The sequence below is a fragment of the Micropterus salmoides genome, unplaced genomic scaffold, assembly GCF_014851395.1.
Source record: "Micropterus salmoides isolate LMB-PRFRI ecotype aquatic unplaced genomic scaffold, ASM1485139v1 Ms_hic_scaffold_17, whole genome shotgun sequence".
Taxonomy (NCBI): domain Eukaryota; kingdom Metazoa; phylum Chordata; class Actinopteri; order Centrarchiformes; family Centrarchidae; genus Micropterus; species Micropterus salmoides.
In genome coordinates, this window is record NW_024040817.1 from 19,019,884 (window position 1) to 19,047,812 (window position 27,929).

At 39.5% G+C, this 27,929-nt stretch overlaps 3 protein-coding genes across 6 annotated transcripts; 1 reads left to right on the forward strand and 2 right to left on the reverse strand.

The window, feature by feature from the left end:
- Nucleotides 1-10,337: 10,337 nt before the first annotated feature.
- On the reverse strand, nt 10,338-12,884 carry lrrc69 (leucine rich repeat containing 69). The gene is made up of 8 exons (XM_038725230.1): nt 12,707-12,884; nt 12,492-12,618; nt 12,329-12,401; nt 11,961-12,156; nt 11,555-11,626; nt 11,352-11,453; nt 11,022-11,201; nt 10,338-10,916 (listed from the first exon to the last, which is right to left on the reverse strand). The coding sequence occupies exons 1-8, from the start codon at nt 12,875-12,877 to the stop codon at nt 10,809-10,811; spliced, it is 1,029 nt and encodes a 342-aa protein (XP_038581158.1). The 5' UTR covers nt 12,878-12,884; the 3' UTR covers nt 10,338-10,808.
- Nucleotides 12,885-14,746: 1,862 nt separating this feature from the next.
- On the reverse strand, nt 14,747-19,210 carry otud6b (OTU deubiquitinase 6B). Its single transcript, XM_038725485.1, has 8 exons — nt 18,943-19,210; nt 18,061-18,209; nt 17,613-17,711; nt 17,118-17,318; nt 16,809-16,929; nt 16,579-16,640; nt 15,873-15,979; nt 14,747-15,382 (listed from the first exon to the last, which is right to left on the reverse strand). Exons 1-8 carry the CDS (start codon nt 19,016-19,018, stop codon nt 15,298-15,300), a joined length of 900 nt encoding a protein of 299 aa, XP_038581413.1. The 5' UTR covers nt 19,019-19,210; the 3' UTR covers nt 14,747-15,297.
- A 167-nt stretch (nt 19,211-19,377) lies between these two features.
- On the forward strand, nt 19,378-27,389 carry LOC119906669 (ras-related protein Rab-5A). Of its 4 annotated transcripts, none has more exons than XM_038723961.1 (6): nt 19,378-19,622; nt 23,446-23,662; nt 24,116-24,267; nt 24,429-24,551; nt 26,732-26,825; nt 27,060-27,389. In XM_038723961.1, exons 2-6 carry the CDS (start codon nt 23,497-23,499, stop codon nt 27,173-27,175), a joined length of 651 nt encoding a protein of 216 aa, XP_038579889.1. In that variant the 5' UTR covers nt 19,378-19,622; nt 23,446-23,496; the 3' UTR covers nt 27,176-27,389. The 4 variants fall into 4 exon arrangements, with proteins under 4 accessions (XP_038579889.1, XP_038579890.1, XP_038579887.1 ...); XM_038723962.1 differs by having other exon boundaries at nt 23,449-23,662; XM_038723959.1 differs by lacking the exon at nt 19,378-19,622 and adding an exon at nt 19,763-20,267.
- The last annotated feature ends 540 nt before the right edge of the window (nt 27,390-27,929 follow it).

Here is a 27,929-nt window from a genome sequence, read left to right on the forward strand (position 1 = left end):
CTGACATCATGGATCTGTCCTTGCTGCTCATCTTTCTCACCCGTTCTTCTCTCTCCTGCAACATTTATCATTTCAATTGTTGATTCCTTCTTTCTTCTGCTTTCACTCTTTGTCAAATGGCATCTTGCATTTATAAGTCCATCCTTTACTATTCTAACATGTTGGACTCATCTGTCCTCAGTCACTTCATTGCTCTCTCTCTCATTCTCTCTCTCTGTCTCTCTGTCTGTCTCTGTCTTGCGGTCTCCCTTTCAGATTTACAACAAATGTTTGACCAAGCTGTTCCACACTGTATTATTCAGCGCTGTGTGTGAGCCGGCGTCATCAGACATGATGCATTGGCTCTGTTTAATTATAGAGATGCTGAATAAATATTTACAGATGGCCGATCCGTCTTCTCCTGGCCAGGCCCACAAGTGTGATTTATGAACCGTCAGTTAATGCGGAAGAAACTGCTGTCATTGGAGGCTGGATATTATACACTGCATGTATGCATTACAACCAGCTATATGGTATTTCAGGTCTTAGACACTGATGCATAAATACATGCACAGGGCTGCTACTGCGGGCCTGGATGGAATTTGTTCAAACAGGTTCTTGAGACTATATTAACCTGTAAAAGCAGTCAGGTCTTGTCAGATATGGTGGATACCGGCAAGGGTAGAAGAGTAATTATAATATATTAAAGTTTTAAAACTGTGTGGATTAAGTTTTACCTATAACCTGAACTGAACTTTACTACCATAATGTCCAAAGAATCACTTTAACCCTGACTTGCTATTTAAATAATTATAAAATGACATTTTTAGTGAAGTAAGAGCCATTTGTTAACAATAGATGCTAGACTGCTCCTAAGTAGGCTGATTTAAGGCAAGAGCTGGGCAATATCAGATGAAGAATGCTGTTATATTCAAAACATACATCTTTTAAACTAAAATTAATGCAAACAAATAAATTGTGCTCTAATTTAGGGGGGTGAATAAAATTAAACCTGACCTAATTTGTGCCAGAGGGAATTAGATTCTTAATCGAGCCAAACCCAAAGAGTCAGGCTAATCGGGTTTGGGCTGGGATTCAAAGCTCTAGATTAACAACCCCTCGATCCAAAGCAGTCTTTTACCAGCGTGGGCGGCTGTGTGGAAACGAAGGAGCTGCAAGGCTAGTTATGATGAACTACTGGTATGCAAAGATTATGCCTTTACATACAGTATGCTTGGAGAACTTTCATGTGATGATAAAACAGACTTGTGGACAGGAAGTGGCAAAAGTCACGATTGCTCTTTAGCCATTTTTACTTTTACTTTTTTTTAGAAGAATGTGGGTGAATGTACGTTGTAAAAATAATACTCAAGTAGCTTGGAAAGACTTAGTTTGGAAAGAAAACTTTAGGTAGAGCAAATCAAAAACAAAGAAAACTTCAGTCCACATTAGATCATGTTTTACACAACAACAGACCCATATCTTCAGAAAATGTTTGTAATATCTCCTCAAACTGTAGGAAAAAGTCCTCATTAGTAGCTTCCATGCAAAAGTATGTATTTGAGCACCATAAACTCTCGAACTCTCCTGATCTAGTCCAGCTTTAGACTTTATGAGTGACATTTATGTGAGCTCGGAGGTGGAGCGGGTTGTATATTGCCATGTTGTGCATGAGTTCTACCTCAGCCGCTGGGAGACAAGTACAGTAAAACAAAAAAAACATTAAGCATTTCACTTCGAAACTCGCTGGAGGGCTGCAATGTTTCCTAATGCTCTTTTTATGGCACACAGCAGCGTGTCTGCACGTGTGTGCTTGTGCATGGGAAGGGTGCGCGAGAAAGTCCACTTGCACATGTGTTCTTGCATGTGCGTTGGTGTACTTGCCTGCCTGCTGGTGCTCCACAGCCATCTGGTATCTGGTCAGTCTAGTGAGCCTCTGGAGGGCACCTGGCCAGCAGCTTGCTCACCTGGCTCTTCTAGCCCCTGCCAACCACCACACCTGGTCTGGCCAGCATACATGGAACAGATTGCAGCCAAAAAGCAGCAGCATGGAATAACGCAATGATACGGGATATACTTTCTGTTTGCTGTATAGTGTCAACGGACGTTACTTAGAATATGATCCGCATTTAAAATGTGATATTTTTAAGGCACTACAGTAGTGATGACATTAGTTACACAAATATTAGTCACCAGACAGATCTCAGTGCTTTTGGAAACAATGCTCCACTCATCATTTGTTAGGAAACACTCAACACACTCATGTATGATTCCATAATGAGTAATGTTGACTTCTACTGCATCTGTCCCAACAGTTTGTGCCAGTCTGTGCCAACACATCCATTTAGCATACGATGGCACTTCCTTCCTGCAGGTTGTCCTCAACTATCAATTACACTGTCCTCTCCCTGCAAGAAAAATGCTCTCTGTCCCCTGTTGCGCACATACACACACACACAAACACACACAAACAAGCGCACACATGGTGGCTGTAGAGGGACAGACACCTGCAGAGTGTTTGTCACCTCTTCTGTTGGCATCTGCGACCGCACGGCATTGTGGGAGAGACGGCCATCTGTTGTCGGCAAGGCTGGACTGGAAAGGGGCAAGTGAGCACGATGCATCATGCTGCTCTTTTCTGTTGGTCTGAGCTGTGCGAATTGTTGTGCTGTTAAGGTGTTTTTGTTGTTCTCACTGCTATTGGTGTTACTGAGCTGAAACAATATAGCTACAGGAAGAAGGTAAACTTAATTTTGCTTTTAATGAGCTACAAATGCAACTGCGTGGTTGTTGCAACAGTGTTAGAAGTAAATGTAGCTTCTCTTGAGGGCGCTAACATCTTCTTCTTTTTTAAAATTCAACATGTGCTAATTATACAAAAGCAATGTCCCATACAGAATGTTTTGGATTCATTAAAACCACATGCAAATGGTTGCCTTTTGTCAAATTGAACTCTCTCCTAATTATCTTGGAAGTGTTTATCCCTCTTCACAGGGAGACAGCACACAAATGCTTGATTGACATGACAGTGGCTGCAAAGTTTCTTCAATTATCCTGGCAAGGTTACGATTGCTGCCTCTCCATTCACAGCAGGCCCTTGTCATTCTGAACACAGAAATGCTAAACTCTTTTCTCTACAGACACTGTTGTAACCTATGAATTTTAAGTCTTTTTAGATTGTATATAAAAGATGGACGGGGAGTTAGAACCATTAAAAATGATTGTGGTATTTAAAACATGTGGAGTGAGCTGATGCTTTGATTTTGCGGGCCGGTCAGTTGGTCCACCATTTTGGTCCAGGCTGAAATATCTCAAAAGCGATTGGATAAACTGCAATGACATTTTCTACAGCCATTCATGGTCCCCAGAGGATGAATCCTATTTACATTAGTGACATTTTCTCTGGTGCCACTATGAGGTTGACATTTTTGTTATTTAGTTAAATGTCTCCACAACTTTTGACTGGATTGTCATGAAATGTGGGATACACATTCATGTCCCCCTCAGGATGAAATTTAATGACTTTGGTGATCTCCTGACTTTTCAACAATTTAAATTAAAATGTGTCCAATACTTTGATTTACAACCAAATACCTGCAAAACTAATGACATTCCCATCAGCCCAAGCTGTACTTTGTGCTAATTAGGTAATGTTAGCATGCCAGCACATACGAAACTTGTATTGTGAACATTGCCTGTGTCCGATATCACCAACTACTCACTATATAGTAGTTTTGTAGTGCTGTCCGAATGTATAGTGAGAATTATTAAACCCTATATAGTCCACTCATGGTATGCCAGAATGAATGAAAAGTAGTGTACAACCGATGGTGACTAACCAAGCCGTATATACCATCGTGCATTGGGCTGATAAAGTCCACTAAACGATTGTCCGCCAGCAATGGCGTAATCAACGGCCCCGAGATAATGATCGTAGTAGTGTCCAAAATTGTTGCTGTCATTTTGCGGGTGACCTCACTATATAGTCGTCTACATACAACTCACTAGATATGGTGTCTGTGAAGGTTCTCAGTCATCCAGGTCATAGTTATCCAACGAAGGTTGAGGTCAAGGGCAACTGGACTTGGTTGAAGATACTAGAAGACGACCATCGTTGGCATCTTCACCTGAGGCCAAGAGGAGCCATTTGGCCATGGGTGGCTGTAACGACCATGACGAACCAGCGGTATCAACAATCATAGCTAATGATCCTAGAGGTTAAATAGCTAGAGTTTCAGTCAGAACTGAAGAAGTCGCTTGGATGAGGGACGAAACGTCTTTTAGTATTTTCAACCAAGTCCAGTTGCCCTTGATCTCAACCTTGGTTGGATAACTCACTAGATAGGGAGTAGGGAGTAGTGAATGAGTAGTGATTTCAGACACAGCCATGGTGACACCTGCTAAACATCAGCATGTTGTCATTGTGAGCGTGTTAGCTTGCTGATGTTAGCATTTAGCTCAAAGTACCACTGTGCATAAGTACATCCAAAGCTGTTTTCTTTGCATACAAATAAAAGTCAGAATATACTGTACATGCTCAAGAATGTACGCACGCAGAGCATCTGTGTCCACATTCGCTGTGCTGAGAAAATGGATTCTTGTCATGTCTCTGTTTACAAAACCAAGTGTGCTGGAAATAGCAGACATATTGGCTAGAGGGTTAGAAAATACAACTGAGGAACAAAAGCACCTTTCTTATCTTCAGTATTGCGTAAAATGAATGACTGTAACAAATAAATCATTTACATGATTTCTTACTGTAACAACAAAGACAAATATGTGGTTGAAATATGCACAACATATTCTAGTTTCAGTTTTGTTACTTGAGGCAACAACTAGGCTACTTTGTGAATTGTGTGATGGTTAATGTAATGTTAATAAACATTGGACTTCAAAGAGGATGTGGTCTTTATCTTGAGGAATTGCTGCAGAATGAAGAACAAATAATGACAGCAGCTTTGGAAAAACTATACATATCATAGGCAGGAATGAGCAGAAATCTTGAGATAACAGACACATTAATCCACATGTTCCTGAAGGACATTCACTTGTGCAGGACGTTCATTTGGCTGGTTGGTTGGGTTGTGGGTCTGCTCATCCAGCCGGCCTGCACATCTCAGACAGATGTCCGGCCAGCCAAGCCTGCAGCGCCACAGGCAGTGTGTGTTCTAGAAAAACCCGGAGACCAGATGCTGCTACCTGGTGTCCCACCCGCTTGCCGTTCCACTGTAGCGGGCATGCTCCAGTGGCCATCACATGACCTCAAACTGGGTTTCGAGATTGTGTGCCGTCAATCATATTGATGATAGAGTCGAGTAGAGCTGGAACTGAAAGCTTTCGTAGGGTTGACTCAGCAGGTATCTGACAGGCTGAATTCATATGCCAGATTGTTTTGAATAATGAATCAAATAAGGTAGCTATAAGAAAGTGAAATGCTCCCATACATGTGAGTCAGAGAACATGCATTTTCTCATTGAGAAGTCAAATGAATATCACACGATAAATAATTATTTGGGGGAAATTAAAGCATCAAAGCACACATCATAAAATACCACATGGTATCCTAATGATTGAACTATCTGAAGTGACATCAAAAGATATAATGCAGCATCAACATCCTTTTCCCTCCAGTTTTGTTCAAAATAAATAAACAGTCTCTCTCTCCTGAACAAACAGAAAAACAGATTATTCGTTCCTCTCCACGGTCCCTGTCATTACCAAATCCAAGGAAATGTTCGAAGAGATTCAAAGACACTCAAGATTAAAGAGTTATTTGTTCTTTTGAAGCAGTGTTTTTGTCTTAAATCTTCAACAAAATGCGACATGATAACGGTGTTTCCGTAGCGTGGTTTGTGCTGACCCAGAACTGCCAGAAAGGTTGCTGCCCTGACGGCCAGGCTCTTGTCTCAAATAATGAGGAATGGCTCAGTAATGGCACGGCTTCCTTGTAACCTCAAAGGACAGACAGTTTACTTGCTTGTATTTCAACTGATATTTCTGTATTATTTTGTGATGTGAAAAAAAGAAGAAAAAGAAGGTGGCTTTGTTTTGTAGCATCTTTTTATGGTCTAGTTCACTTCAAATCTATCTTTTCTAGTGTCTTTTTCCCCCCTTCTAATCTATATCAAGGATGCTTCTGTGTTGAATTGTGTTGATTTTGATGTAGCGATATCACAGTTATTGTCTTCTACATCTGTCGTCTTTGCCATTTCTTTTTCTGTTGATATGTATCAGTGAGTGCATTAAACTTCCACCTTTCCTCATATTTGGTAACACTTGTTACATTTAATAGTCATACATGAGTTACAATGCTCTGATGTGATGCTTGGATTTCAGTTAAGCTTTGAATTCCAAAAAACGCTCATTGTTCTTGCTTTTATTAGCTGCTCTATCTCTTAAGATTCATCAGGCATATCTCAGTGTGCTGTGTGCATCAGTGCATCTCTTTCCTCATCTACCCCAGAGCCAGCAGAGAATCACACTGCCCCCTAGTGCCCACGGTCATTAGTAACACAACAGAATTTATTGTGCAGCCGTCAACCAGACAATACCCTGGTACTCTGCCAGTGGCTCGATACCAAGATCTGTCATGGGCAGCGATGCACGACAATAGATTCTACTGATTGGAGTGGTGCACACTCCTGGCTATGACACCGGCCTGCCGCTCGCTATCGAATGGCTGTTTCCCTCTCTCTCTCCAGTCACAAGGCCCCTAATTCAGCAATCAATGCTACTCATTTTAATAGCACCTCTGCTGTTGCCCCAAGGAGACAAGAGGAGAAATCAGGGTAAACCACTGTCAAATCATTCTTTGGAGGGTGAAGACCGCAATCATGGCTTGGATGGATCTCTAAAAATGACTTCAAAAGTGTGGATTCATATAAAACCACCATGCAAATGATATGCTATGCCCTTAACACATAATAATGACACTTCATGATACAGAGTAGAGACATGTCTACATATGACTATAGGGCCACACTTTCAGTATATCCCTTTAATAAAAGCTTTCACCCAGCATCCTTTAGTCTGTTTTTAGCTAACTTATCACTTGCTTTCCAGCCACAAGATGCAATGTGAGCTCAAGCAGCCATAGGCTCCTCTAAAGACATCCTAAGTAAGTGCTCCAAATGACAAGACAGACTAAATACCCCCTAACAAACGATACAAGACCGCAGAAAGCGCTTTAACAAAGGAGGTATGTAATGAACCCCTTGTGCCTTCTCCCCAATATATCATCCTGAGTGAATTTGCCAACATCACTCTCTTTACCTGCAAGAACGGTAAATGAGAATTTATGCACCCGCTACTTTATCATTCTTTACTTTTTTCACCCCCACAAGGTATCCATGCCATGCTAGACAGATTTTTCCACCAAAGGCAATATCCTCTCGTAGTAATTATATCAGAGCGAGAGAATGGCTCATTAACATGTGCTAGGCATGTCAGGAATTTACAAGCGCCTTTTGTAGATGCCTCTCGTCAGTGTAGGCCTACTGCTCCCCTCCGTATGGTGTCTCCTTTGAGGATGCAACCTCCTCATTTACATAGATGTCAATCAAGCTGTGGTTTTTAGAATTGTTCTGTACAAAACACATGACTCTATATATGGCAATCATAAGGGACAGCTCAGTGATATGGAAAAAGTGTGTGTGAGCACATGTGAGGGTTTGACTATGTGTTTTGTGAAGCGACATGATGAAAACAAAGCGATGGGGGCAAAATTATCTTGATGGTGTGTCATCAATGTGGAGTGGGTGAAGTGACTATATTTGCTTTTCTGCTGTATGCCAAAGAGGGATGTGTGTTAGTGTGAATACATGCATAAAGCTTGACACCAGACACCAGACCGACTAACAGTTAAGTCCTGCAGGCCAATGAGCTATAGTGGCGCCGCTGCTGCTGCTGTTGCTGCTTTACAGCTTCAGGACCCAACATCTGCTGCCTTCAAGAATGCACGTAGGCCACTGTTGGCCTTTCACCTAATAGCATGGTGCCAGCAGAATGGAATGACCTATTTATTAGCCATGGTCATATACACCCCTTAAAAACACAATGTCAATTTCCATTTTTAGGTTATTATGTAAATCTAGTGAATATTTACTGAAGTTATATATAATTTATAGTGTAATTCACCCTTGAACAAAATGGTGTGTGTGTAATCTTAGTAATGGGAAGTCTTTAAAAAATTTGAATGTAAATGTGTGAACATACAACTCCCTTCCAGTACTGGAGGCTGGGGAGCCAAGTCTGTAACGGTGTAGCCAAGAAAAGTTTCCCTGTGAAGTGCAGTGTATTGATAGTAGAGTTGGACTTAATTATGGTTCCCAGTTTTCTATAATAACATAACATTTTACTGAAGAATGCTTGCACAAATTTGAAAGCTTTAGGGTGTAAAACAAATACTGCTGAATGCAAGTTTCATTTAAAGACTAGTTTAACCTTTTGGGAAATACGCTTGTTTGCATTCTTGCCAAGAGTTAGGTGAGGATGTCTATACCACTATCATGTCTGAATGGTAAATATGAAGCTATAGCTAGCAGCTGGTTAGCTTAGCTTAGTACAAAGGCTGTAAACAAGGGAAAACAGCTAGCCGTGCTCTGTGGGAGATAAGAAAATCCACTTACCAGCATCTCTAAATTTACACTTATCTTCCTTCTGTGATACCACTGAGACTAAGGAGAACACTGGTAGCATCTCTAAAGCTAGCCACTTTCCTCCTATTTCCAGTTTTTGTGCTAAGCTAAGCTATCTGGCTGCTGGCTCTGGCTTCATACTCACCGCACATGATAGTGATATCACTCTTCTGATCCAACTCTTAGCAAGAAAATGATTAAGGGTATTTCCCAAATGTTGAACTTTTCCTATCTTCACATGAGAGAATTGACCCTATATACTCTGATGAAACTTGGTCCTGCAGTGAAATCCTGATTGTTAAAATGTTGGAGACAATGCTAATCACATGACATGATGATGGGCTGCATATTTCCAAATATACATTATAGTAGGCTATAGACATAATTTATTAAATCTTTATTCAAAATTAAACAAAAATCGATACTATGAAGGGAAAATGCACTAGCTCAGATGGTGCTGTGCCACAGTGGCCCAACGAGGCCAAGACAGCCTGGTATGGTGTTTAGGTCCACCACACTGGCTGACTTGGCCCCTATGCTTGGCCCACTGCCCTCATACTCTGACTGACAGTAAACTAACTAAGCTGACTCGGGAAGGAATTTAGGCTGTTCTGAAAACACAAACTCATACATCCACTTAAACAGATGGCAGCCTCACTTTAATTTGTCTGTGCTGTAAATGGACAGTAGCTGTGGAGTTGACTTTTTAGGAATGAATAAGGCAAGTGAAAATGGACAAAAGAAATCATTTTAAAAAGATATAGATCCATTGGCTGGGAGTGAAAAAGTGACGTAACAGTGGCAAATTATAACAGGAGTTAGACAGAAAACCTACAAAGTGAGATAGAGCTAGAGAGAAAAGTAATTTTGTGTTTGAATGAGTCTGGTCTTTTGCCCCGGCACATGTCATTGCAGTGACTGAAGAGCCAATGTCCATTTCCATCACCAACTGCTCTCTCTATCTTTCTCTCTTTCTTTCTCATTCTTTGTCATTGCCTTTTCCCTTTAAGTGCACTTTCGCCCACACCACTTGGAAATTGATTGAAACAAAATGTCACAATTATGCCCTGTAGCTCGCCGCTTCAATTATTCATCAATTAGGGGCTAGGCTCCTTTTTTTCTCTCCTCTGATCTGATTTTTCATTCAGTTTGCTCGAGATGTATGGCTCCCCTGCTGTTAACCAGTCCAAAGTCATTAGTTTCTGGGTTTGCAATTAAACCTGATGCCTTATGCATGAGGCTCCGACTCAGTAGACACACGCAGCAGCGGCCGCAGCAGCTAGCGAACGAGCTGCTCTGGAGGCGTGGATGGGAAATTAATTTGCTAGAAATGAAGTTCTCTCTCTCACTGTGCCTCTCTCTCTTTTTCTCTCTCTCTCTTGTGTGGCAGGTAGGAACAGATGCCACTGGCTGGAGATGGAGATAGAGATGGGGCAGCTATAGAGTCTCAGTACAGCTTGATCATCACTGACAAGGAAATAGGATCTCACTAGATTTACACACCCAAAATACGTGTTGAAGATATATTCTAGCAACATTGTCATTAAGGTATCACTAGAATTTTGTCAGCAATGTGTGACTTTACTGGGTCTATATCCTCAGTTGCCAGTTGTACACCTTGCTACAACTAATGCAAATCTAATGCAACAGTCCTGCAACAAACCCTAATTTAATGAAGGTTATAATGTCACATTTTTGTTAAAACTGGTATTGGTTCAACTTCATGATCATTCTGTAATTGTATAATGTAACACAAAATACTATAGTTTAAAATTAAACTTAACTGTAATGGTTGAGCCATTCAAGGACAAAGGTTTTGTATAAGTAGTACACAGTAGTAAGCAAAGTCACCATGTACAGACCTATTATACAGATTTTATTATTAGGAATTTTATGAAAGCTATGCTTGGCACACAGCATAAATATACTCGACATGCTATCATTATTAAAACATTTTTCAGTGTTCTTTTGATGCCACCTAGTGACCACGGAGTCAAACGGCATCTGTGAGATGTTTGAAGGACAAAAAACTCATATACTGGAAATCATAGCACCATATTAATATACTTTAGCACATCTAACTACTGCCAGAAATGCACTGTCTTGGTGAGGTTTATTGTTAAATGTGTGTATTAATAGATATGTGTCCATTGTGATTGAGATAGATAGTAGCTATTATTACTGAACTTGTATTTATCTTGCAGCAATACCATAGTAGGAGTGTCCATCTGTATTAAAGCACTTGTACGAACAAAGAAGGGCGCGCACTGGAATAGTCAGCGAACTCCTCGTTTTCATGTCCTGTAACACACATAAACATGACAAAGCACATCTAAATGCATGAGCCGCTATATATTTACCCTATTTCTGTGCAGATCACAAATATTTAAGAACATCTTTTCAAACCTTCTTCAGATTGACAAAATGCACACACTCCAGCCAGGTGGTGAGGAAGGGACCCAGGCAGAGCGCACAACAGCTGCCACTGGCCAACAGGGTGGTCAGGAGTGGGTAGTGGTGAAGCATCCTGTGGACCAGAGACGACCTGTTCCTGTTCTCCTGCAAGACAAATCTGGCAACCAGTTCCTGGCAGACAAAGATGAAGCAGGAATAATGAGATGCAAATACACCAAATATAATGTTACTGAATAAACACAAAGCCATATTGTGAGCTATCTTGCATAGTGGATGATAAATATGGTAAATGTCTGCTGTTCTGCTTCAGTGACACTTTACCTTTAATGTAAGCACCTCCACATCCTGCACTGACGATATCGGCTCACAGCGCACAAACCTGTTGCCTTCATAGTAGAGCTCCTTCAGGGGCAGCAGGTGAAACTACACAGAGCAATGTCCTGTGTCATTCAGTGAGGCGGTGATTAAATTTTTTGATTTCACTATGACACAGCATTGTGCTGCTGAATTAGCTAACAACCTACCTCAATGGGGAACATAGACATCTTGTTCCCAGCCACATCTAGAACCTGGAGTTTTGCCAGTGCCCCAATTCCCTGAGTGAAATGTAAGTGTTTGGTCATGTAGCTGCCACACAATGTGTGTGCAATAAAATGGTAAACTGAAATTAGAACTTGACTGTGACAGCATATGTGGGTGTGACTTAATATCCTAAAAGCTACCTTGTTTAAATATGAAACCATATTCTTTCCGTCCAATAGGTTCAAGAAAATAATAGTTTAGCCATAAGTTACCACATATTCATTTAGATAAAGAATTTCACTTGCATTGCTTGAAGTCAAATAAACATGCAAAAACTGCTAAGTGTGTTTTTTGTTTTGTATGAGCTGAGGACAAATGCATTTAAAAATCCCACTAGTGAATACCCACCTCTGGTAGGCTGGTCAGCTTGTTTCTGGCTACATATAACCTGGTTAGTTCTTTACACTGGTACAGCTGCTGAGGTAGCCAGGACAAATTATTGGATGTCAAGTTTAACTCAGACAACATAGTGAGATGACCCAACTCAGCAGGGACCTCCTCCAACTGATTGTCCAGCACACTGAGATGTTGAAGCCGTCTCAAGCTAATGGGAGAGACAGATTTGAATTTGTGTTTTTAAACACAGAAATACATTATTCGTAACCACTTTACTATAATAGAGTTAATTTAGCATTGATGTACAAATATTAATTCATTAGTCATCTTCAAAATCTATTATTGCAAGGAAGGATATCTTGAATACCATGGTGCCATACCTTTTAATCTCAGGTGGAAGTCTTTGAATCTGGTTGTGGTTCAGATTGAGCACAACAAGGTTGTGTAAACCATCTGTAACACATAATAAAGGGGTTCATTTTAGCTTTGTGTTTTTTATCAAATCTTCAGAGGTGCTTATCAGGCAGAACAGTGAGGACCTACCTATGACATCAGGTGGCACTACTGTAATTTGGTTGCTGAACAGATACAGTTTCTTCAAGGACTCCAGATGGCCCAAAACAGCAGGGACCTCCTTCAAGGCATTATTTCCCAAATTGAGCTTAACCAGCTTGCAGGGATTGTATGAATAAAGGTGTTATTTTGGAAAATGTCCAGCAAACAGATGAGCTCGGAGCAAACAAACGGAGGAGACTCACGCGTTGTAAAGAGAGCAGCTCGGCAGGCAGGGCGCTGATGGAGTTGTTGTTCAGCAGCAGCACTGACAGGTTTGATAATCGGGAAACACACCCGGGGACGTCCTTTAGTTTTTTGGAATTCAAATTTAAAGAAGTCGCTTTACCATAATAAGCTCTGGCCACTGACTCCATGGCAAACTTTGACAACTAACATCCAGCACTCGCCTTAAAGTTTCCATGGCGACAAGACGCTTTTTGACTTGTCATGAGGATTTGCGTTGAGGCAGAGCGACATCTAGTGGTGACAGCTGAATGGCATATACTTCAATGAGTTCAATTCAATTAAAAAATCCATCATTAATCCCACAACGGGATTAAGTTAATATAAGAGAAGAGAATAAAATGGATATTCAGAATATATAGAGAAAATATTATTTAGGCAACATCTTCTTTAATTAGATTACTTAACAATTACATTTAAGTACATTTTAGTATTTTAGTATTTTAGTTTATTAAGTATACTGTTAAGTAAGTTTGTGGACAAATTTACATAAACACACACGTGCGTGCGAGTCATCAGACAGCATGTTACAGGGAGAGGGTAACTTTGTTGTTTATTTCACTACACATGTTTTTGAAGCATATCATATTGCATGACATCCATTTTTGCTTCTTTTGTCTTATTGTTACTATTTACCCCCAGCATGTGTTACAACATACCCTGGTAGTAGGGTAGGTTGTGACAAAGTAACACCATGTAACTCAGGAGGTCTGCGAGATTTTTGAGGACTGAATTGGTGCCATTTGTAGTAAACAAATGTGGGTACTTTGTAAAAAGGTTTGAGAACTCTAGCAAAAAAATTCATTGAGTTATAGTTGCTGAAGCAAGAAGTGTTACAACCATACCCGTGTCCCCTATCTACAGTACATATTATTGCATGGTCCTGTTGTATGTGTGTTTATTTTTTGATATATGTCCAATTCAGTTTTAACTGCACAGCATTTTCCAGTGGTGGAAGAACTAGCTCATTTACTTCAGTAAAAGTAGCAATAAAAAACTACAGAAGTATTATGAGCAAAATGTGTTTAAATTATTAAAAATAACTCAAGCAGAATGGCTGCTTTAGGTGCAATGTTATATATTTTAAAGAATTATAATTACTGATGCATTAATGTGTAAGAAGCGTTTTGACATAGTTGGTCAAGGAGCTAGTTTTAACTATCTATTATACTGTTGGATAGTGTAGGAACTATTTATTATTTGTTCAAGTATCTGCTCCTTGAGCTTTATATTAAATTTTCTTTTGGTACAGGTCTGGGTTTTGGTTTGTAAGAATTGGGAGGCACCACAGGTTTGTCTTTTTACCAGAACGAAAGGGAGGAGCCCTGGTATCTTATTTTATTGCTTGCTTTGCCTAGGATTGGCTATGAACCACATGAAAAACTCAACAACTTCATTATGGACCTCAGACTTCTTTTGCCTGCATACAATTATTTCCAAAAGTGTGGTGCATCAGTGACCTATTAGAATAAAACTTAACATGTTTTGTATTTAAACTCTAATCTAAAAAGCAACTACTAACTATAGCTGTTAATATTTATGTAATCAAGTATAAAGTACAATATTTCCCTCTGAAATGTAGTAGAATTTAAAGTAACAAACAAGAAATACTCAAAGTACCTCAACATTGTACTTCAGTACTTTCCACCACTGGCATTTTACAGTATTTTATGACAAATTGCAAAGCAGTGAGTGTATGATTATAAATATGTTCTGTAGGCCTCCAGTATGTGTACAGTTTACCATATGCAGACATATGTTTAAACCATTTTTCTGTATGAAACTGACAACTGGAATTAACCTGAGGGAGACCATTTGTGGTCAAAATGTCATGTGTGTAGAATTAACGAACAGGAAAGACTGGTGCAGCTGTGTGCAGGTATTTCTTCATCTTTTTGTTCACATTATTTTTGTTAAATACCTGAAAATAATTCAAAGCGTATGCCTTCTGATGATCACCTTAAGTTAAAAATAAATAACTAAAATAAAGCAGTCACATACCTTTTTAGTATTGTATATGTTTATGTAACACGTAATGTTTTACAAGTTCAACAATTCAGTTCATTCCAAGAACACTGCAAAAGTTCTACAACCTCTCGGTGACTCTGTTGACATTTGGTTGAGTGACATGCATAATCAACAGCTCTTACATCCTCTCCTGCCCAAGTGAATTTAGATACACAGTATTTTGCCACTACTTCCTAAAATGGGCTGAAGGAAACCCCGGGGGTCCCTGAGATAGCCCGAGGATGTCCAGTGTAATATCATTAATTTCATTTACATGGTAATTTTTCAGAAGTGATGGATTATATTAGATTTCACTCTCCCCAATGATATCTTTTGACTTCTTAACAGAAAATTGCCATTGTGTGTTTATCCCATTTTGAAATCAGCAACATTCTCCGTTAACCTCAGCTTAACAGTATCTTCAGTGGGGGGTGAGGTCCTCCCTCTAAAATACGTTTGTATTTAGGGGCCCTTGGTGTGAGAGGCTCGAACACTCTCAGCATTACACAGACTCGTTTAAGTCACACCAAGACTGAGCGGTCTCTCAGCTGTCCTCTGTGTTGACTGGGTCCTTTAGCCGCTCCACAGAATTATAATGCTCTCCTAGTCCATAGGCATGACGCATATAGCTGCAAACAATGAGAAAATATGTTTAGGACTTATTATTTAATATTGTTTATGCACAGATATGCTGTCTACAGCTGCTTTAGAGTGCTGCATGATAGCCATGATGTTATCAGTTTCTTAACATTTACATGCATACATGAGGATCCAAACCTGCCATATTATGTCCCTCATAAACAAGTACAGTACATGTTTGGAATATCAGTTACTCAAGTTTACACTGATCGTAACTGGTGAGAGGAACAGCATGCTCTATGAGAGAAGACGTTTGATAAGCCTTTCATAAATGCTTAATTTACATAATTACAGATTATATTTAAACTTGCAACAAATGCCTTGACTAGTTTCATCAGGTTTCAACTGTTGTAAATACCGCTCTAATTTATATGTAATGTTTTCAGCTTCATATTTTATTACACATTTTTCTACTATAACTGTTAATATTTGAACAATTCTGCCTATCCTACGTGATCTTGAACAGATATAGCAACGTACACGAGGGTGATGGATTCACCGTCAAATTCCTCCCCAATTTTTATAGTTGAGGAGTCAGCCTGGATCACTTCTATTGGCATGTGAAGAACTTGGGTCAAAGCTCGCAACTGTTGGGGAAAGAGTCATGGAAAGGAAAATCATTATCGAAAAGCACAAGGAGCTTTAAAACACAAATACCATTTGCCTTAACCATTAAATTGTGCTGTTCAAAAGTTATTGATGTGCCATTGGAGATCTATAAAGATGGAAAAGATAACTTTTTCCTTTAACCAGAGTATGCACATTTACATCCAACACTGGGGAAAGTGGGTGTAATATGTCAAACCTCTGAGACCCAATTTTGTTGAGATAATGAATTGAAGGAACATCCATGAATTTTACTTTTTTGTCTGTCTCTTTAATACACTGTACTGTTCTGTAACTGTGTAAGGCCAAACTGCTATAAACATCTTTATTATGCTTCTTCTTTTATGCCTTTCAATTACGCAATCTCCCTCCTTGGTTGTAAATAGTTATGTTGTGTTACCTTTTCATAGACACTTTATAAGGATGCTGGAATATCCATCTGTACTCACAGTACAGTTCCAACTTGTAACAATGCATTTTGAGTCAGAGACAAGACAAGACAAGACAAAAAAGGAAATGGGGAAAAAGGGACAAGAAGCAACAGCACAGTGTATCTGAGCAAAAACTTCAAACAACTCACTTCTAGTTGTCCACCCCAAGCTGCTGTGTGCTCCACATCACTGCAGTATTTGTCAAACTCATCTGGAAACCAGTACACACACACACACTTTCATGAATACTGTGCATACACATAATTACTTTCTAAAAACATGTCATATGGAATATCTCCGGCTACCATTTAAGGTTTTTAGTATACTTATACCTTTGACAGATTGCTTCTGAAAACCAAAACAAAGATCAAAGTGTTACCTGTTGTGTACATGTCACCAGTGTTGGGGTTGGTGAGGAAAGGCAGGAAGTCATCAGCATGGCTTCTCATGTGCTCAGCAGTGCGGGAGCGCAGTTCTTTCACACTCATGATCAACCCAGGCTAGAATAATACATAACAGAATATAACATGTACTCACTATGTACTCACTGTGTATGAACTTTAGGGATTATAGCAACTCTAGACAGTGCGGTGGCAAAGAGTGTGGTTGGTACACTTTTGCTTATCACATCTCTGATTTGGTATTCAAACTACAGCTACATCTATAATACTTCCACAACAATATGTACCTTCGATCGCTGTGCCAGCTGATCTTCGATGGCACGGTACATGCAGTGGCCATCGGAAGAGATCTCTTTAATCTGAAGCTGTTGCTGGGCGAGTTTCTGAGCCAGCATCAAACCCTCCTGGTGCCTCACACCCTGCAGGTTTTGCACCTCAGCCTCTGCTATCCTGCTCTCCCGCTCCTTCTCCTGGGCAGCCTTCTTGTCCTGGAGAGGATCATTTAAACAAAATGTATTTAATTAGTACTTGGAATCATGACTGAAAAAAAGGAAAGCAAACAAAAATGTTTGATTAAACTACCAATTGTAAATTAAATGTAGAGGAGTAACCAATAATCGTACTTCAGTCTAAAAGGTACCGACATAAATTATAGGATGATAGATAATAGCCTGAAGAGTGCTTCTTCCATCGTTCTCTGAGTGTGTCATTAAATGTATTGCTGTGGGCAATAACAAACAGCACTTAATATGCTCCTATTTGAGGTGGAACCTGTATCTCACCCTTCTCTTCTGGGCCTTGGTTACACGTGGCTGTTTCACATCTTCTTGTTCCCTGTCCTCTGTCTTCATGGTCCCAACTCCATTTATCATCTCTTTCACCTTGTAAGATTGAGTGAGGAGAGCTGTGTTTATGTTGCAAATTGACATTTATCTAATAACACACTTGACATAACCATGAATAATGAGATACAAATGTGACAAAAAAAAAAAGAATTATGTGCAATACTTCGCTAATGTTATGAAGTACCTCCAATGTATTAAACTATGTGCATGTTTAGTACATCCATGTGTCTATTTGGAACAATACATGTGTTCATGACAATTACGTGTTGTGCAATAAATTATACAGGGATTGCATTGAAAAGGGTTTGTCTTTTTAAGGCAGCCATGTCTCCTAATGTAAAGCATAACCGTGACATTTGTCAGTCACCTGAATTCAGACATTTACCTCTGTGTCAGCGGTAGATTTGAGTTGCCTTAATTCCTCCTCGTGTTTCTGGCTGAGGTCAGCCTCTAGTTTGGCAATCTCCTCTGTCAGCTGTTTTCTCTTTTTCTTGTCATTTTTTGGGACTGCATTTTTCATGCTCTGGATTTTAGCTGAAAGTGAAGCACAGGAAAGGATTGTTTGGCAAAACAATATTCAGTAAAGCTTGTGTATACTATATACAGAAAACAACTCTAAGATGATGCTGGATGCTGGTTAGAAAAGCTAAGGTTGAAAATAAATTAGACGGCCAGGATGGCCAAAATGAAGAAGAATACACTCACAGATGATATTAATGAACCTTGATGTTGTTTATTTATTTAAAGAAACTGAAATTTGCTTTCCCTAATTCAAATCTGTTGCTGCACCTCTCCCTGTGAGTTAAAAAAATATATATAGCCTACATAACCTGGCAAAAGTGTAGTATCAAACCTATTTGTCTGGAGACACGCAATGTAACAGCTTGTATTTTGCCTTTAACAGCTGGTTTGCACATGATTGATCAGAATGACGCTATAATGAGAAGCATTAAATCTTCAACCTATACAGATCTGTGCAGTTTTCTGCCATCTATGACTGTGTGAATTTCACCCCTACAGCTACAATCAGCGTGACCTACTACTGAAACACTTTGACTAGTAAACACACCAGAGCATTATAACACTATAATATTACTACATATTATGGGCCTTACATTTTGCTCAGAATCGTCTCCTTTGACTTGATATTTTTATACTACTTGGTTTGATATTGGATAGATTGTCCAAGGAATAAAGCACCAATTTAAATGCAAACAAACTGATAAACTTTAACTACAAAGAGTGCCGAGAGCTGAAGTTCAGGTACCTTGCAGGTCTTTCTTTTCCTTGCGGTGCTGCTTTGCCAGCTGCTCCTCTGGTGTCTCCGCTGTCTCCTCCTCCATGACTGGATGTTGCTCAGTTTGTTCAATGGGTCTTATCGAGCTGTATGAAACAGACCGCCGCTAGACAAACAAAGTGTTATGGTATAAAACGCCACACAACACAGACAACAGATAAAATGTATATTCCACTATAAATAAAATGTGCTGATATCATGGGTGGCTTATCCGGAAGAGAGAGCAGGGCGGAGCTTTGCTCTTCCTCGCCGAGCTAAACTCCGACATTCACTTAACTATACTGACACCTCTTGGCTCGTTGTTATACTACAGTTCCCTCCTCTCAGCAGTCAGTTGTGGGCTTACGTTCAATCACCCTTTCTATAAATATTTATTCAACCCATGTGATACATTTCAAGCACACCTTAGTTTAGGCCAGTGAGAGAACATGCGGTTATAGATACAGGGGACCTGTATTTAGGTCATGTAATCTAATTTTTTATCTGATATTATTTTATACAAACATCACATCACTCTTAGCTCCGGAGTACTTTTTTTCATTTTTAGTCACTGAGTTTTTTTCTACTGCTAGTAGCACAAACTACTTTTGTGCTCACGAGAGAATGGCACTGGCTCGCACAGCTTTCTGAGACTTGAGGCGGTGGCTGTGGTGGGTACTGTCCTTTAGTATCCTTTGGGCTCTGCGCAGGCACCTAACCGATATCACTGATTCTCGGGAGATGGGTACCAATGATCTTCTGAGTAGTTTAATCACCCGCTGCAAAGCCCTTCGGTCCTGGCCTGGGCCGTGCACATCCCATGCCAGTTTGTGATGTTTTCAGTCAGGATGCTTTCTATTGCTCCCGATTGCTCCTCTGTAAAGGGGAATTTAGCCTTCTTAAACTTCCTTAAGAAATACGGTCGTTTTTGAGCTTTCTTCACTAGCTTGTAAAGTTCCTAGGGTATAAATATGTGTGACTATTGCCAATATATTGACAATGCAATATTTTCATATTCGTTGTGTTATATAAATATAAAGTAATGAGTAATTATTATGATTATTAAAATATATTTATTTGGCGTTATTGGTAGCGGAGGGCAGACGCGCTGTGTGACGTGGCACGTGGGGCGGAAGAGGTTGTTTGTGTTTTGGTTCTAAGGGGAAGTTGCGAGAAGAAAGAAAGGAGGAGACGTGACGGGATTGTTGAATTTATTTTCTTGGTTCCCCAACATCACCTCACCACAGTGTCCCGGGTTCCGTGTGTAAATACTACAGCGGTGGTATTTAAAGTTCAAAACATCGTCTGGCTCTCAGGTAGCGTACTTGACATGAATCGACAAGTTGTGGTTTCCAGCTGGCTGACTGGCTAACGCTAACGTTTGCTCAGTTGTCATCAGGGAGTAAGGTTAGCTAGCGCTAACGTTAGCTGACTCCAGCTAACGTCGGTGATGTTTGATAGCTAAGGGAATGCAGAAATACAGGCCTTTGTCACGTCTTACCGAGTCCATCTGTTTCTCTTCTGTGTTCATGTGGTGTCATTAGCAAGCGCACGGGATAGCAAGCTTACATTTGACTTTGTGATTGCTAAAAGCTAAATGGGTGGAATCAGGTCAGTGGGTGGATTGCTAACAGTGCTAGCAAGCTAGTGTGTCTTATTTAAGGGGTTTGGCTACTCCCCATTAAATAACATTAGCTAACAACATTTCAGTTTGATAACGTTAACTAGCAATACAACGACTAGCTTATTAACCCATTGTATTTCCTTTTGCTGTATGTAAGTTAGCCGAGCCTGTCGTATTTCTGTGCTTTTAAAGTGGATGGCAGGGTAACTGGATAGTTAAAAAGCTATGGTTGGCTAACAGCAAATAAGCTAGCTAGACAACAAAAACAGTTTGGAAAATGGCGTCCCCCTCTAAAATCAAAACAGTTACATGGCCACAGCTGACATGAGCAAATTTGTTTACAGTCAACTAATGACAATGACTAATGACATATACAAATATTTTGTGACCATTGCAGTGCGCAGCGTTGATAGTTCCTGTCATAAGTCTGAGCAAACGCAGTTCAAGTTAACTGGTTTCTCGCAGTAGTTTCTCATGCGTATGTCTGTTTTCGTCATGCTTGCCTTTGTTTAAAATGTTTGTTGTCAAATTGTCTTGGTTAATGTAAAGGATAAATCCCCGGCCTAACTACCTCGGTAACGGCCTTACTAGTCGCTTTCATGCGCCATGTGTCGCAAAGCATGTTATTTAAACGCAGTGTTCTTCCCCATTCCTGGATATGTTCTGCATTTTAAGAAATAATTTGACACCTGTGTGCATGCGTTTTGTAAGCTAATATGTAATGTAGGCCTATTATGTTGTTAATATAGCCTTTGCAAAGCCTTGGGCAATATAAGTTAAGGATTTAAAGGCACAGGTTTCTGTGGTGTTGCAAAAATCTGCTTAAAACAGATCATTCTTTTAATATGTGACTAAGACATTATATATAACCCTGTTGATGTTTTGATGTATTGATGACTGACATAACATCAGCAGAAGCCAGCACAGACTGACACAACACAACAGGTGACTAGACCTGTCTTTGCCTTTATAAATAAATGACTATATTCATGCAATAGTATACCAGTTAAACATAACAAACATGAGCATCTGTACGTTCTGTACACCTTACAATGTTATATAATACAGTACAACATCATCAAAACTGTGGCTTCTCAGCGAACAATATCAACTAATGTGTGACTAATATGCTTTACAAATGTACATTTTTGCATAGCCATTGTACTATAATGCATTAGAGAGCATTTATGAGTATGATAAGGTATCTGTGTTTTTGTCAGTAGGCATAATATCCGCCTCCTGGATAAGGTGGTTGGTGGGGGATGCACGGTGAAAGTAATAATAGTCATTTTTGTGGTCAGTGATAAAATTCCCCGTATCATGCTCAGAGTAAATTCTCCTTGCACAATCGCGCATAGAATGCTATTCTCTCTTGACAACATCGTTTGTGCACAAATTAGTCAGCAGTTCAGTCCTAAATAAGTTACTAAGAAATGCCTGAATGCATGGGATGTATTCATACAAAGGTGCCTGCAGTTGTAACACACTCGAGTAATGTGGGTGGGTGAAACTCTGTGACAACTCTGACAATGCTTTCTTTGCTTGTGGTTACCGATGTGGTTGTGGTGGGCTTTCTTTGCCTCTTTGATATTGTCTGTGAAGGTTCTCAGTCATCCAGGTCATAGTTAACCAAGGAAGGTTAAAATCAAGGTCATAAGGGGACTGTTGGAGAGACACACCTACTGTGGTAACATTTTGTCAATGATTACATAGTTATATTTAAATGATGGCTTTGCATGTTGACTGATGACTAATTATTTAACTAATAAATATACATATAGATTTACTTTTTCATTACTCAAAGACAAAAGGAACATGAATTTATTGTGTAGCCTACATTGTAAGTATATTTTGTATTTTGCATGTTTTGTATGTAAATGTATTTATTGCTTTCGAGGGGAAACTGAGAACTTTACACACTTTATTTATTTATTTATATATATATATATATATATAATATTATTGTTGTGGAAAATCTGTAGAAGCCTGCTTGTTTTTTTTTTAAATGGCAATGTAGCACACAGCATACAGAAGTGTGATACTACTGGGCTGGAACTTGAATGTGACATGAGAAAGTATGGGTGTGAAATGCATCACTTTCAATGCACTGGCTCTGTTTTGAGTGGACTTTGTCAGTCAGGACAGGTGGAACTGGACAGGACTATTAAAATGTATTTATTACACAGAATGCGTCTCTATGTACAGTGAAGGTGCTGGCTAATTCTTATGATACTCCACTACACAGATATATATTAGAAAATAATATAAATTAAAAATGTTATCAATAAACACTGAACTGATCTATAATAAGGTGAGTAGAGCCTCCATACTTATTACTTCCATTGTTTTTTTTCTGTCTCAGTCTTTCTCTAATTTGTATTATAGGAATAATTTTTATATTCTTTGCACAGTTGTTATTCATCTGGTTTTTGTTGCATGATGACTCCTTTTGGCAGATCTCTAGTTCCCTTTAAATATTACCAATTACTTAAAACGACCACAAACTGCCCACACAAAACTAGTCGGCAGGGTATTTTTTTTCCACTCTTTGCTTATAGTAATACAGTAATTGTCATAGTATTTTGTTCTATTTCAAATCCCTCATATCAAAACAAAGGGGGGAAAAAGCAGGTTATTTAAGTAACTTTTCACAGCTCTAACCGAAATTGTCATCTGTGTAGACACTGTTTCCGTTAATATTTTGGCATCACACTTGAACTTTGTCAGCATTTGAGAACATTGCACTGTTTACATAAAATGTTGGAGCATATTTCCGTCGATGTAAGAAGATTTTTTTCTGTTTATTCCGAGCAAACACATGTTTATTATTCTTTAATATTCAGCAACTTGGTTTCTTCTGTTACGCGCAGCAGAAGTGCTGATAGTGAGGCACACAGGACACCGGGGGATCTGACTAGGTCATGGCCAATCGGGGAGGAGCTACGAGACCCAATGGACCCAATGCAGGGAACAAGATCTGTCAGTTTAAGCTGGTGCTGTTGGGGGAGTCAGCAGTTGGCAAGTCCAGCTTAGTTCTCCGCTTCGTCAAGGGTCAGTTCCATGAATTCCAGGAGAGCACAATAGGAGGTGAGTGTCACAGACACACCAGGTTGTACATCAGCCAGGTATATTTGTGACTGTATTTGCCAGATTTTGCTTTTTTTTTTGTAGTAATAATGTGTGATTCAGGACAGGTACACCTCCTCATAGCCAATTGGGTGCTTTGCTATTGTTATGACAGTGCTTTAAAAAAAGAACTCCAAATTAAAAAATAATTTGCAGACGTTTACCATTTCATTGTTGCAGTCAGGATTATGGACACATTTTTAAAGTGGAACTTGAATTAGTTACAAAATCATAACATAACAAGCACCTATCTCTTTTCCACATCATTTGAAATGGAATTCTACAAAGGCTACAGTTTGTCTCACATAAATTGATAATTTATGCCCTGTTTCCATGCATTGGAAAAAGTGCTGTTTGGTGTAGATGTTGATCATCTAATGCTGACTCTCCCCTTACCTTATGCTTTCCTTTCAGCGGCCTTTCTCACCCAGACAGTGTGCCTAGATGACACAACGGTGAAGTTTGAAATCTGGGACACTGCAGGCCAGGAGCGTTACCACAGTTTGGCACCCATGTATTACAGAGGAGCACAGGCCGCCATCGTGGTCTACGACATCACAAATGAGGCACATTTACTCCCTACTAAGCTCTTAATACAATTTTCCCATTCAATTTTAAGTCGTACAGATATTTGTCATATTCATGCCCTCAAGATGAAGTAAGATTGCTTCAAAAGAGCTGATGGCTTTTATGAAAATGACAGAGGCGCTATTTTTTCTATTTGCAGGAGTCCTTTGCACGAGCAAAGAACTGGGTGAAAGAGCTGCAAAGACAAGCTAGCCCGAATATAGTCATCGCACTGTCAGGCAACAAGGCTGACCTAGCCAACAAGAGAGCTGTCGACTTCCAGGTCAGAGCAAACTAACTGTGTCTTGACAGTCAGTCTTAATTTTTTCATTTCTTGGGAATAATAATATAATAAAACAAAATAAAATAGTGCACACAGCGAAGATAAAAACAATACAAAACATTAGGGCTGCTCGATTATGGTGAAAATCATAATCACTGTTATTTAACACGATTGATTAGTTACTGATTGACTTAGGAAACATCATGCATTTTAAAATATGCAAGCTTCATTTTCATAAAATATTATGCATTACCCCAAAAATCCCAAATAGTCCATGAAATAAGAAATAGTAATTGAATATTATTAACTTTAAACAGCATTTTGGAGTGCAAGAGGATGACAACAACGCAGTGTTTCCACAGGTTGACTGCTTTGGGGATGTTGTATTGCTGTATACACACATGTGTGTGCGTGTGTATACACGGAGTGGAGCAGAGCAGGTGAACTACATGAGTTGACAACAACTCGTTACGTTACATAATGCTGAAATTCAACCGGGGTGTTCTGTCAGCAGTTACTTAATTAAACCAACGGTGAGTAAGAAAAGTATAACTGGTCATACTTAATTCGTTAGAAGACAGGGAAATTGTGGATATTTAACAAGCAGGGACTTGGTAAAGCCAAGCTTAACACACCTGGTATAGTATAAGTATAAATAATATGGTGTGGTGATGGCGCATAAGACTATGCCTTTGGTGTGAGAGACCCGGGGTTCAACTCCCCACTGTGACCCATCCACCATTGTGTCCCTGAGCAAGACACTTAACCCCTCGTTGCTCCAGAGACATATATAGCAATTGTAAGTCAGCTAAATGAGTAAATGTAAATATGTAAATTGTCAAGCTATGAGTACAGGAAAAGCTGCTAGCTGCTAGGCTAGTTTATGTGACAGTGTAAAATGCTGTAGGCTAAAGCTAATAATGGGGTAGCAAGTTGGAGCAGTTATAACCCCCGTCATCTTGGCCTCCAGCTGAATTAAACATCACAGCCTGGCTTTTAGGGAGGGGCACCACTGTAAAGGAAAGGGTGTGCTGGATTTATAACACAAGACAAAACTATTCTTATTAACTAGTCATTGCAAAGTAGCAGGCAGCACACATCAGTGGAAGCCAAAATCAAAATCGTGATTAAAATTTGATTAATTGTACAGCCCTATAAAACATCAAATCTGATAAAACAATAATGTGCAAAATAATAGGTAAAATGCAGTAGATTTACTAAAAAAAAAGCCATCCTATTTTGAGGACTGATTTAAAAGAATGTACTGGCAAGATTTGCAGTCTCAATAATAATAATAATAATAATCTTTATTTGTAGAGCACTTTTCAAAAACAAGTTACAAAGTGCTTTAACAAGTGTAAAGACAATAATACCCAAGAGACAATCATACAAAAACAATACAAGATAAAAGCAAGAAAACATTGAAAAGACTAAAATACACGTTTAAGATAAATATAAAATAAGTTAAATAGAATAAATTAAAAGGGATAAAATAAAGTCAAATAAGATCAGGAAAGGCTCTCCTATAAAAGTATGTTTTAAGAAGGGACTTAAAAGAGTTCACTGACTCCGCCGACCTGATTTCCTCGGGCAGGCTGTTCCAGAGCCTTGGGGCCCTGACGGCAAACACTCTGTCCCCTTTAGTTTTCAGTCGAGACTCTGGAACAGACAACAGACCTCTGCCCGAGGATCTCAAGGTACGTGCTGGTGTGTATGGAACTAAAAGGTCAGAAATATAACAAGGCGAGAGGCCATGAAGAGCTTTAAAACTGATCAATAAAATTTTAAAGTCAATTCTAAAACATACTGGGAGCCAGTGTAATGAAGCTAAAATAGGAGTAATGTGGTCATATTTCTTTGTTCTGGTTAAAAGCCTGGCAGCTGAGTTCTGGACAGTCTGGAGTCGATCAATAGATTTTTGGGTTAAACAGGTGAAAAGGCTGTTGCAATAATCCAGGCATGATGAGATGAAGGCGTGTAAAATGGTCTCGGTGTCTTTAAAAGTTAACATAGATCAAATTTTTGCTATATTTCTAAGTTGATAAAAACATGATTGAACAAGCTTTGTGGTGTGCTGCTCGAAATTTAAATGACCACATCTAATTGTCTTTTCTTGTCCCCGAATGCATGCATATGTGAGGACGTATCTGAAAGTCATGGCGTTTATGTTGTTTTGACAGGACGCCCAGTCCTACGCAGATGACAACAGCTTACTTTTCATGGAGACGTCAGCCAAGACATCTATGAATGTGAATGAGATATTTATGGCTATTGGTGGGTAATTCTTGACACATTATTCATAATTTTGCCAGTGCATTTGTTGAGTGGTCATCAGAGCCAAATTGCAAAATCTTACACCCATGTCTGTATAAGTCAATGTAAATATTTTTTCTGATTAACTTCAGGGTTGAGGTTGGGCTATGAAAGTTTATTACATGTGTAACTTGTGCAACGAAAAGCTGCAGTTTATTCTACTGTTGTTTAGTTTGGTTTGTTTTTTCACTTCAGCAAAGAGATTGCCGAAGAGTGAGCCTCAAGCTGCAGGAGCCAGTAGCGGGCGGAACCGGGGAGTGGACCTGACAGAAGCTGCCCAGCCAGCCAAGGCTCCATGCTGCAGTAACTAACGTCAAGAACCCCCCCCCCCCCCCCCGACCAATCAACCTGTATAGCAGTAACTAATGTGGCCGATGCCCCGAATGCCACTACAGTTACTAATGCGATGTATTGTACTCTTATCTCCAAATCCCTCATTTGCAAAACAACAAATATACCCTGTGCCCCCCCCCCTTTCTTTTTGCAGTAACGAAGTCAATGCCATTACACTGATCTCTCCAAATGGCTCTGCCTCTTTTCCTACATGGTTCTGCTGCTACCTGGTTAAGCCTCCTAACCATTCAGTCCTACTTTCTGCCATCCAGCTTGTTACATCTATCAATTATTATTGATAGATTAATGATATTGCAGATATTAGAAACATTAGTGCACACCCTGCCTTCCATCATCTTCCTTCAAATATGTAGATATGTTTCATTTAGAGGAAGTGGTCACTTCCCTTTTCTGGGATAGCTTAAGACGTTACTATTGCATTTGTAATAACAGTTTTCTGTTTCAGTTCTTTTTTTATTTTGATAATTTTGATTATTATTTTTTGCTTTTTGTCAAAATTGTGGATGCACACACCTGTATACTTACATGGCCTAAAGTAGAAAAACAAAAAAACTGTGTTTTATCTTTTGTCTGCAGTAGCACAGACAAATCTAAGAAGGAGGAAAGGTGGATGGCGGAGAGCAAGAGAGGAACTCTACACATCTCTCTTGTCACTGGGACCCTTTTATCTTAGAGTTTAAAAACACTCATGAACTATAGTCCTGTTTCCCT

Coding starts and splice junctions, on each gene's coding strand:
- lrrc69 (XM_038725230.1), bottom strand. CDS start 12,877: ATGGAGTCAGTGGCCAGAGCTTATTATGGTAAAGCGACTTCTTTAAAT. Junction 11,627..11,960: donor AGCTGACCAGCCTACCAGAG/GTGGGTATTCAC, acceptor CATTTCACTCAG/GGAATTGGGGCACTGGCAAA. Junction 11,202..11,351: donor TGGAGGTGCTTACATTAAAG/GTAAAGTGTCAC, acceptor TTTGTCTGCCAG/GAACTGGTTGCCAGATTTGT.
- otud6b (XM_038725485.1), bottom strand. CDS start 19,018: ATGGAGGAGGAGACAGCGGAGACACCAGAGGAGCAGCTGGCAAAGCAG. Junction 16,641..16,808: donor TGGTGACATGTACACAACAG/GTAACACTTTGA, acceptor ACTGGTTTCCAG/ATGAGTTTGACAAATACTGC. Junction 15,383..15,872: donor GGTGAATCCATCACCCTCGT/GTACGTTGCTAT, acceptor CATTGTTTGCAG/CTATATGCGTCATGCCTATG.
- LOC119906669 (XM_038723961.1), top strand. CDS start 23,497: ATGGCCAATCGGGGAGGAGCTACGAGACCCAATGGACCCAATGCAGGG. Junction 24,268..24,428: donor TCTACGACATCACAAATGAG/GCACATTTACTC, acceptor TTCTATTTGCAG/GAGTCCTTTGCACGAGCAAA. Junction 26,826..27,059: donor TGAGATATTTATGGCTATTG/GTGGGTAATTCT, acceptor TTTTCACTTCAG/CAAAGAGATTGCCGAAGAGT.